The sequence below is a fragment of the Triturus cristatus genome, chromosome 4_1, assembly GCF_964204655.1.
Source record: "Triturus cristatus chromosome 4_1, aTriCri1.1, whole genome shotgun sequence".
Lineage (NCBI taxonomy): Eukaryota > Metazoa > Chordata > Amphibia > Caudata > Salamandridae > Triturus > Triturus cristatus.
Genome location: NC_140585.1, coordinates 170587486 through 170599052, shown reverse-complemented (window position 1 = coordinate 170599052; position 11567 = coordinate 170587486). Strand labels below are relative to the sequence as shown.

Here is an 11567-nt window from a genome sequence, read left to right as displayed (position 1 = left end):
ATTTATTTTACTGTATTTAATGTTTATGGCCTGACCCAATTGGATTATCCATTGTGGCCTAATGTTACAAAAAAATGTATTCAGTTTAGAGATGAATTTTTTATTTTAGGTGGTGATTGTACCCATATTATGGATCCTTTTCTTGATGGTCCATCCCAAGTTCGCTTTATTCCCCATAAACAGTTTCAAAACATAATATCTCAGACACACCTCGTAGATGCATGGAAGCTATGTAATCCAGATGCAACCGAGCCTTCTTTTTTCTCTCCCCCTCATTGTTCCCTTACTCAATTAGATTATATTTTTCTTTCTAAATTTTTAACTTAAACCCTTAACTGTTTCTCCGTTGAACCTATTATTATTTCTGATCATGTTCCAGTTGTTGCTGATTTTGATTTGCTCCGTTTGCAGCCCAGGTCTTCTAGGTGGAGATTTAATAATTCTCTTTTGCAAGATCCAGTTTTTTCTTCTTCATTCACTTCCTTTGCTAATTAAAGATCCAAATTATTGTGAGACACTTTTAAAGCCACAGCTTTAGGCTTTAATATAGATTACGTCTCAAAAAAGAAGAAGCAGTTTCTTAAACAACATGACATTTTATTAGCTAATATTAAACTTCTGGAACACAAATTTGACACCTTTTCCTCTGATTCGACTCTACAGGAGCTTGTACGTTCAAAATTGGATTTCAATAAAATAACCACTAATAATGCTGCATCTATATTACTATTTAGCAGCGCTCATTACTACGGTGGGCGTCATAAAGTTGGTACGATTTTGGCTAATTATCTTAAGTCTCGGAAAGAACGAGTAATAAAAGATTTCACACATTCGTCCGAGGGGAAGCTTCTGTTTAAAGACCAGGATATTTTAGATGAATTCATTAAATTTGATAAAAATGTGTATACTCCGGAGTCTCTTCCTTCTGTTTCCCTTATTCAATCTTTTCTTAATAACATCCCTCCTCCTTCTTGTGATCATCTTAATTTTTCTTCTCTTGAATCTGATTTATCGCTCTTGGAGATATCTAAAGTCTTAAATTTACTCAAAAAAGGTAAAACTCCTGGGCCGTATGGCTTTACAGTGGATTTTATTTACATTTTTCTATTACTAGCTAAACTTCTACAGTTTTTTTTTTCTTTTTATATTTCAGGTAAAGTAGAAGGTACTTTTCAAGAAGCCACAATATGTTTAATTCATAAAGAGCGTCGCAATACTATGCAGTATAAGAATTATCATCCTATTTCTTTGGTGAATAAGGACTATAAAGTGTTTGCTAAATTACTTGCTATGAGGTTGGAACATTTTATGCCGAATTTGACTGGTATAAAACAATGTGGATTTGTTAAGGGTAGATGGACTCCTGATAATTCACTGTTATTATTTAATGTTTTAAATAAGTCTCCCTCTCTATCCTATTCTCTAGCTGCAGTTTCCATAGATGCGGAAAAAGCATTTCATACAGTGGATTGGTATTTTTTATTTAAGGCTCTCACCTGGCATGATTTTGGTCCTAATATTATTTCTCTTATCTCTTTGCTCTATACTGCCCCTAAAGCTTCTGTATTAGTTAGTAGACGAACATTTCAAAACTTTTCTTTGCAACGTGCAGTTTGTCAGCGTAGTCCCCTTAAACCTCTTCTCTTTATCATAGCTCTTGAGACTTTTTTGTCTCATATTCACAATAACTAACCTATTTCTGGATTTCTTTATTGTAATCATCTGAAATTACCTGCTTACGCTGATATTTTGCTTTTTATCTCCAACCCGGGGTTTCTATTTCCCTTTTATAACAAGAAATTTCAGACTTTTCTCTTGTTTCTGGTTAAAAGATAAATTCAAACAAAACAGAAATTCTTCCTATTACCAAATTTTGTGTTAAACATTCTTTTGAATCCACTGAATTTTTATGGAACGGCGCCAAAACTAAGTATTTAGGTATTTGGTTTAATAACTCCATTTCAGATTCGGTCAAAATTATTATGAAAGAAGGACTCAATTGTATTTATAAACTCCTCTCTTCCTGTAATCCTCTTTTCCTTTCCTGGTGGGGACGTCTTGACTCCATCAAAATGATGGTTACACCTATTTTATTGTACATTTTCTCTATGCTTTTCAATCGTATCCCATCCATTTATTTTAAGAAAATAGATTCTCGCCTCACCAACTATCTTTGGAAAAACCAAAAATCTAAATTTCCTTATCACAACTTTGGAAACCAAAACTTATTGGGGGTGTACATTTTCCTGTTTTTCGTGTTTATCATAAAGCTTTTTGTCTCAGGCTAGCATCTAAATGGCTTTTCTCGGAGTCCTCCTCCTACACGCCCTTATGGCTTACTATTGAACATTCTTTACTTGCATCCTGTTCTATCAAAGAAGTTCTTGCCTTGTCTTCAAAGATCATTACTACTTCTCTTCAACTATTTAAACACACATGCACATTGTCGAGACCGCATTGTCAACTAAAGATTATGTCTAGGGATTCTTTCTTACAGTCTCCACTTTGGTACACCTGTTTCATTACTAATAATAATAGACCTATTTTGTTTGGAAATCCTGGAGACAGAGTGGGATTATATGGGTTCATGATCTATTTGATGGGATGACTCCTTGTTCGTTCTCTCAATTTAAAGCTATTTTTAAGTGTCCTCGTTCATTTTGGTATAGATTCTCGATTCTGATGGAAGTAATTTTAGATTTCTTTGACTGAAACTATTACTACGGATGATTCACTTCCTAGAGTACTTATTTCACTTACTAAAGCATCGCTGATTTATAAATATTTCTTAGCTCCTGATCCTGTATGTGTTAAAACTAAGATAGAGCTTACCTGGGAAGAGGATTTGGGTTGCGCTTGGAGCATCTATTTATGGAATAAGATCTGGGCCCGATCCCTTAAACTCTCCACATCTGCATCTACTATTCAATGTGTGTTTTTCCTGTATCATAGATTATGTTTCACACCTATGTCTATAGCTAACTTCTCTCATACAAATGATAAGAATTGTTAATTATGTGTTTTTTTTATTCTGCAGATTTAATGCATCTTATTTGCCCAGATGTTATCTCCTTTTGAAAAAAGGTTTTGTCCCATATTTCCATTATCTTAAACTTACATAGCCCCATCTCTAATGTTACTCTTTTTACAGGAAGTTTATTAGATTAATTGGGATTGACTATACATGAAAATGGTTAAAGACAAACAATGAAAGCAATGGCTGGGTTTAGTTTGCGCTCTCAACCCCACTAGTCTAATGGGAAGTATATGAAATTGTTCATTCACTGTTCATATATCTTCTGGTGCTTCAGGAGGACAAAGAGCCATACATTCCTTCTCAGTTAGACATAGTCCAGAAATGTACAAAAAGAAAAGTCTCCAAGCACACAGAAATCCAAAGTTGAGGTCGTGGTTTCAGTAGTTCTTTTATTTCATTTGCATTAGACACGCCCCTTCGCCAACACATGTTTCATCTCTGTTCGAATCACAGCAGACTTCGTCAGGGCTTTATATTCAGTATAGTTGGACTTTGGATACATGTGTCCAATATGGGGATTCACACAAAATTATTGTGTTTATTCTCACAGCGTCTTCTTCTTATGTCTAGGGCATTTGTATTAGTATTATGGCAAATAGTAAAGTCCTGTCAGTGGTGTCCCTTCCCGTATCAGGCTCCCAGAGTACGAGGGCAAACGGTGCATCCTGGATACCTGATACAGGATGGGAAGGGACACCACTGACAGGACTTTACTACTCACCATAATACTATGACCTACGTGTTCTAGGAGTCCAAATAGATGCAAGAGGCATGTTTGCACCCCACAGAGAGGTGATTAAAGGGAAAGCGCAGGCACATAATCATGCTTTCTCAACATTGGCAAGATCCATCCGAGGCCATATCCTGAAACCAATGGTGGCAATACTGAAGGCTAAACTACTACCAACACTTGCATATGGATCAGAAGTAATGTTGGGTGCTGAGGCCAAACTTTTAGATAAAATACTGGTAAGATCATATAAACAAACCTTTCTGTTAACCAAATCTGCATCGCCGGCTCAAATTAGATTGGAGTTTTTATTAACAAAGCAGACACTCCCCAGGCCTGCAGCATACATTAAATGCTGCTACAAACTATGATCCGCCGCAGACGACACGCTGGCTCATCGAGTTTGGTCTGAAATAAAACTTGAGAGTAGCATTGAGAAGCTCGAAATAAGCGACCTATGGAACACAAGTATATTTGGCAGGCTTTCAAGAAAGCATTAAAAAAATCTATGAAATTACAAAGTTGGACAATTGATAAAGAAAAGCTGTCCAAGCGGTCACATTGGTGGCTGGTCCTGAAATCTTAAACTACCCTAAGAGAATCCCTCCTTCTGGAAGCATCCTACCATCGGAAGATAAAACAGAGCTTATTAGCACAAAGACTTGGTGAAATGCCCACAATAGGTTTCCTTACAAAATGGAGTGAAGATGACCAAGCAGCAGGGGACAAGAAATGCCGTCTGTGCCATCAGACAGGTGAATCCCTGCATCATGTTATATTTATTTGTCCTATCCTGGCCACACAGCGAAGAGGTCTGCTAAGAAAAGAGTTTAACAACCTAAGTATCAGGACCTGCAGATCTGCATTGGATCCAAAGAATACAATGATGAACATTAGATTGGTACAGTTCCTGGACATCTCTAAAACCCTTGTCAAAACACATGTGCGGTAGAGGGAGAGGTGAAGAAGGCCCCGGATAAGATCTCCTGTGTGTAACATGTGCCAACGGGCTGCTAGGGAAAATTAACACGAGATGCTCTCTATCCCGGTAGGATGAGTATACAAATAGCATCACCTTCTCTGTCTCATGATTATTTGCACTTTTTGTGTAAATTTGCACAACTGCACAAATGCACTCTTAGCACAAATTTGCATTAATGTATTAATACTTTAGCAGGTCGCTAGGGACGAGAAGCTTTGCAGTTGTTAAAGTCCAGGAAGTCAAAAAACAGCATCTTTACTACCCCTCCTTTCTGGTGGCTAAACATAAGTACTTTTTGCATAAATTTGCACACCTCATATACTCGGATAGCTTTTTGAGCATTATGCACATATTGCCCCCTATGCGAAACTGACCTCTGTATATGCAGCAAATTTTCTATTAATGACTGCTCTTCAAATGAGAATGAATTTGTTCATGATCAATCTCTATTTTTAGATTCTGTATTTATTTGTTCTTATCATGTATGTCTTTTTTGTCGAAGTTTATCGTTTTAATTGACTAATTAAATAATAGTAATAAAAAAAATGTAATTAAAAAGACAAAGGTTTTTCGTCCATGTTCTGAAACTTTTAAACCTCCGTAATTTATTACATTTCTCTGCTCTTTTCTTATTCAACTTTTATAATTATATTGTTTTTAATGGTATTGCACTATTTTCACCGACATTTACTATTATGTAACAATACTCAATCTCCAGTTGTATCATCATTTTACTTCTCTCCATTCACTCCTCTGATATAATTTAAAATGTAAACGGCTTTTTCCTCTGTTTTATTGCTTATTCTCTTTCATTATTTTTCTATTTAACATGTTATGTGTATTGCCTGTTCTTTGTAACCATATTTTATTAATATAACTTATTAAACAATGGAGCAAATATTGTTTAAACCCAACTCGAACATCAATTAACACGAATGACAATTGTCACCACTGTCCGTCCACACACCCAGCAAGCTCCTGATAACACTTTGCAAATTTGTTACACTGGGTTATACTGCTTGGAGGCAATGCGCTTATAATACAAACTGACCATTAAATGCAGTGGACTATATATGTTTTTGTACTTGTGAACCAATAATGTTGTTCTGTACTATGGGGCAGATTTATAAGCCCTGTGCATCACTTTTGCGCTGCCATTGCGTCACTTTTGTGACGCAGCGGCGGCGCAAAGCCAGCGCCATGCTGCGGCAGATTTACAACGTGACGCATCAAGGGAGATGCCAGGGAACATAAATCTGCCCCTATGTATTTATCGATTCCGGAGTCTGTCAGGAGCTCTCAGGCCATGGTACTGTGCTGAGGGGGACCCTAGAGCTCGGGCGGGCCTTTCTCACTGCGTGGGCTTCTGTTACGCCACTGGTTATTCTGAAGAACGTTTACGGTAGAAATGCTCGAAATAAATAAACAAGTGCAAAATACTTGAAAATCTATGAAAATTCATCAAATAAGACAGTAAAATGTAATGTCATTGTTTATTGTTGACACTTTAATGCCAAGAAACGCATCTGTTAAACTCCTTAAATAGTTTTTTTTATGTTAACAGCCATCTTCTTGTAAACCCTGGAGTGATGGGAAAAGGCAATGGAATGACTAGTGGACATTGTTTAGCTATGTGTGACTCTACTACAGCCCTCATATTTCATTACTAGCTCTAATAGTAGGGATCCATTTTAAGATCTCCTGCTTCCAGGACCACTATGTGTTACTGGTACAGTTCACTGAGTGGTCTGGCCATCTTGACCAATGAGTCCACTCAGAAAAAAAGGCAATAACTGGCAATATAGGCCTGCTTTCCACACGTTTAAAGGTTTTAATCCAATAACGGCCCACGACTGATGGAGATTGTGACACTCGCAGTTTGTTCAGCTACTCACTCCCACTGAGCTCTTTTCAGGGTGCTCCTTGCGATGTCACACAACAAAGTGTCAAGTGACAACTCCTCAGAGGTTTGCACATTTTAGAGTGCACTAACAGTGAGACATTCGTCTTTATGTCCCCCTGGTATGTCCCCTGGTTTTGGGGTGAGAAGCATACCCTAAGTTCAATAATGCATTAATTCATTGACTACATATGAAGTTTAATTCACTGTGGATAACATTCAACACCCTCCACGGCCGGCACTCTGCTAATCCTAGAAATATTCCCATTGTTTAATGTGTTGACCTGATGGGATATGGATTTCAGAAGCTGAAATTATCACCACTATTTACAAATCTTTCTAAATTAATGGCTGAAAAACATTGATGAATGCCAGTATGCTATCTACAGCCGCCATTTTAATGCCCAATTCTACTATGCTAAGCTTAACTGATCTCTGTCCTTCTTTTACTCAGAAACACCATGACTCTCGCTTCCAGCATCACTCAAGCACAGAGCTTAACCTCTGCTGATGGCGTTGCCTGCCTTCTGTCTCTAGTTTTTACCTTACTTAATTCAGTACACAATAACCCAGAGGCACGTGTGAGTGTGTGTGTGTGCATCTCACTAAGTATACACTTCAAAGTGCACATCCGTTATACCCTCTTCCAACCCTTATACTCTGTCTCTATCTCTCAGCAGTTTGACACTCACAAATCGCCCAACATACTTGTTCTCTACTCACTGTCTGCTCTCTTGTCTTAGCGCCAACTCCAATCTTTCTGTTTTCTCATGGTCATCTAATTTTCCTAATTTCTCTCTACCACGTTTAGGTCTCTCACCTGCATTGCTCACCTATCAATTTACTCTTCTCCATGCTGTATCTGGTCTCTTACTGTTCACCCTACTATAATTCTCCCTAGTATCTCCTTATTATCATACACTCTTGTCCACAATCTTTCTTTATTTCCCCTTATTGCTTACTTTCAACATTCTTGAACCTATTCGGATTGGTGAGAGTGAATTTGCAGAGTTTGCAAATGTTCCTTCAAGAAAGAAGATCGTGCAATGGAACAGAAACACTTCTACTCCGTGGAATTGCGAACCCGGACTCTTCGGCTGCTCACAGAAATTGTCTGAAAAGTCGGTGTTGCCCTCGCCTGATAGCGCCCATTCTTGCTTAGCTGATTCAGATCGCTGATGGACCTCCGTGCCCACTGCGAGAGCTCCTGGAGGACCTTGTAACCTTTCAGCTTCTTCTGAAATAAGGTCCCAGCCTCCACCCCAGAGTTCCCCGGCTCCTTCTCAGGAACCGTGTGCTCCAGAGCCACCATCAGCTCCTCCAGGTGGTTCGTGAATGTCTCAACGTGAATGATGGCCGTACGGATGTCATCATGGAAATCTGTGGAGGCTGGCGTGAAGTGCTGCTTCTGGTCCTCCAGCACCTCGTGGAGAAGGTCTTGGAAGGAGCGGTAGGCTCTTACATTCAATTCCAGTCGCTCGGCCTCTGCCAGGTTACCCCACTGCTCAGTGCCGGCTGAGGGGATGCCATCTACAAAGTCCAACTCCAGTTCAATATTCAAGCCTTGGCTTTCAACCTGAAGAACAGAGAGATGGAGTAAAAATGTTAACATGCAGAACACAGTAAAGTAGAGAAGTCCAACAACTTTTCTTCCAGTTGCATCATCCTTATCTGTCTTTGGTAATCCATGCGAAGTAAACGTGAGATTATAACATATTTAAAATAGGGTAAGAATAGGCCAGTTACATACCTGTAACAGAGTCTCTCCACCTCTTCTCTCTCAAGAAATTACTTTAAAGGCACTCAAGTTGGAAGGATATTGAGGATGATTTTATGTCAATACTGAATGCCAGCATTGTAAATAAACTCCTTTAATGCCACTCCTGATAGCAGCATAAATTGAAAGAATCCACAGTTTTCATTTACTACACAGAAAGAGCAACGAACGGAGCATTCTTCATGCCTCCTTTTTCAATGCTGCTCCGCAGATGGGAAACGACCATTACAGCACAAGCATTACATTATTCTTTTAAAGTACTTTTAATGTTCACGTATGAACCTGCGATGTAATGATTTAAGTTGTAAAAACATACGTTGTAATGGCAGGTGCGTTGCAAAGTCTGTGTTGTAAAAGTATGCGTTGTAATGGTATGCAATGTATCGTTATATATTCTACTCAGACACATGGACACTTTGATTGTCTTTATAAGAGAACGTCTCACCCTAGAAGTGATCTGTGAGCACCGAAGGCAGAAACTTCATCTATGCTTCACACTAATTGTCACACCACTCTTGTCTTGGCCCGATTACTGTAATGGTGTCTACACCTGACGCCCACCTAAAACCTAGATAAACTGCAGGATGTTAAACAACAACACTGCTTTACTCACATTTGTTTACATATGTCACACCGCATCACCACAGCCATTAAGACTTGCCAGTGAAAATGTGCATCAAATTCAAGGTTCGTTGCTCAGTCCATCAAAGCTCTGACCTTGTGCCATATTATAAGGGTACACTGTCCCGGTTTGCCTTAAGATTTACCTTCAAACAATGTGCCCCAGACATAAACTGGGACAGCGTGCCAGATTACATATAATGTGCGCCACTCGGGCAGCCGTGAGCTCACGATTGCCTTCAGAGTAGTCCAGAAGTGAAAGACGGAGCAGCTTTTTAGGTCTCGCGAGCCAAAGGCTCGAAGAGACATTTTATATGTGGGATTTTCAAAGTGCTACCCAGTCTTTTGGCTGGCCTAAACCTTGAGTGCACGATCACATGCACGTGCACAGCTGCTCCCACTCCCCCCTCCCTTCTCTATAGCTTTGGCTCCTTTGTTTTTTATTACACCATCCCTTCTCTCCCCGCTGTTTTCACACTACCCCCTCCCTTCTAATCAGTTTCCTTTCTGCTTGCTTGATCGCGTTTCCGATCACTTTAACTACAGCGCTCGCGCCCCTGCTTTCACTTTTGCCGTGTCTGCGATCACTTTAATGAAATGCAGCGCTCGCTCCCCTGCTTTCACTTTTGCCGTCTTTATTAAAGGTCGCATAACGTGACGCAGTGACTAAACACACCCTACAGAACTATGTCCGTGTTTTGTAAACTCTAGCTGAGTTAATCTGAAACCTCAGCATAACAAGTGGCCTTTTATCTGTGTACTATTCCAGGAAGAAATGCTTGGCATTTCGTCATCGCAGCTGAAAGAGTGGCTGGTTCCGCACGTAGGCTCCGGCAGAAGCACGCCTCCTTGACTATAATAATTAGCCTGGGGCAGTAGTCAGCGCTTACTTAATCGGTTTCCTTGTGCATTCCCTGTTGCCGTTCATTGTGATGGTGACTGCAGGCAAAGTACACTGACTGCCGATAGAACACTGAAAACTACCAGCCATATTTTTTACCGTGAGAATGACATTCTAAGTAGGGGCCTTCATGATGTGTGGAAATGCTGCACTTTGAGAGGTGGCGCCAGAGGACGGATTGCTTCCGATAATTCGTGCTCCATAGAACAGAAAACTAGAATCAGCGAATGAGTCACTCAAGCGCTGTTGTTGTGGCTTGAATGGATTCCAAACAACGGACTGGGGCTCATGAGGGACAAACAGCGTCTGGCGTTTCCATGAAGGCAGTATATTTACCAAGCCCTCTTATAAACAGATGCACTTGTCTTATACCGCGAGTTTATTTTCACCATTATTATCATTATGTTCGTATTTTCGCATGTTCACCCTGTAACTTCAGTGCACATACATTGTGGTACGTTGTTGGTTTTATATGATATCATGTCCGCCATAGGTTTTGTCCTTTGCTGCTGTGAGCTAAACTTTTTCGTTTGGTCATGCAGAGACAGCACATCTTTTAGCTGTCATATTTCAGCAGATCACTTCCTCAGCCCCGTCGTTCTTCTTGGGCAGTTTTTGTTACCGCAATTATTATGTTTTAATTATAATTTGTTGTTTTGGGGAAAGCCGAGTAGCCAGTCTTTAGTGTAATAATGTGATTTGCTGCTTAGGCATTGAGTGTTTTTAAACAGATTAGGCAATTCGTTATAATATGCCTCGATATGATACTGATGTTGTATGCTTTATTGTGAAGTGTAACATGGCAGCTGCTTGCATCTTCCTGAAATTTGGACAGATGGACGTTATCCTAAGCTAATGTAAAACTTGCCGAGACTTGTTTTTAATATAAAAGCACGTAAAGTGTTGTTTTTACTATTGTTGGGTGGGCCACACTTTGTTTCTTCTTAGGAGGTCGTATCTTCTTTTTTATAGCTCTGCTTTGGCCAGTGACACATAGCCTAGCTAGAGCAATAAAGCATATAATCATTGGTGGGATTGAGATGTGAACTGAAGGTGATTGTTCATTATTAGCTCTTAGTGTATTCTCTAAATCATCAGTTTATACACTTGCCAACATGTGTGTTACTTCTTATAGTGGTCTAACCAATGAGGGGATGCAAGCCATGCACAATGTTTTAGTTCAGATGAGATTACACTCAGATACGGAGTAAGCAATTTCTTAGAATCGTTGTTCAACACCAATGCCTCAAGCACACCATGACGAGCCTTGTATTAAAAGTAGAAAGTCTAACGTTGAAGACAATGCCATTGCTGATGTATTTTGATGAGCCAGTTTAGGAAAGCTTACATTCACAACCGATTCATGCACAGAATGCTGTGACACAATTATCCTTGTAAATCAGACTCTACAACATGATCTTGCAAAAGTTCTTTTTCCTGCTGAATTAATTTATTTGATAGAAATTAACTAGTATAAAGGTGAGGAGAAGAGGATGAGCAAGCTTCCCAAAACAAAAATCTGGAGCCAGGACTGAAGTACTTGTCACGTGGAGGTATGAGGCAAGGTTGAGAAAAGCCCACTTTCTTAAGCTGCCTTCTCTCCATAACCACTGACATCT

The 11567-nt window shown here is 39.5% G+C and overlaps 1 protein-coding gene across 2 annotated transcripts in view; it reads right to left on the bottom strand.

The window, feature by feature from the left end:
* Positions 1-6223: 6223 nt before the first annotated feature.
* CNTF (ciliary neurotrophic factor) overlaps positions 6224-11567 on the bottom strand; it is an 84579-nt gene continuing 79235 nt past the window's right edge. For both annotated transcript variants that reach the window (XM_085651809.1, XM_085651810.1), the window contains exon 2: positions 6224-8225. In XM_085651809.1, the coding sequence (XP_085507935.1) occupies positions 7713-8225 (513 nt within the window). In that variant the 3' untranslated portion in view covers positions 6224-7712. The remainder of the gene's footprint in view (positions 8226-11567) is intronic.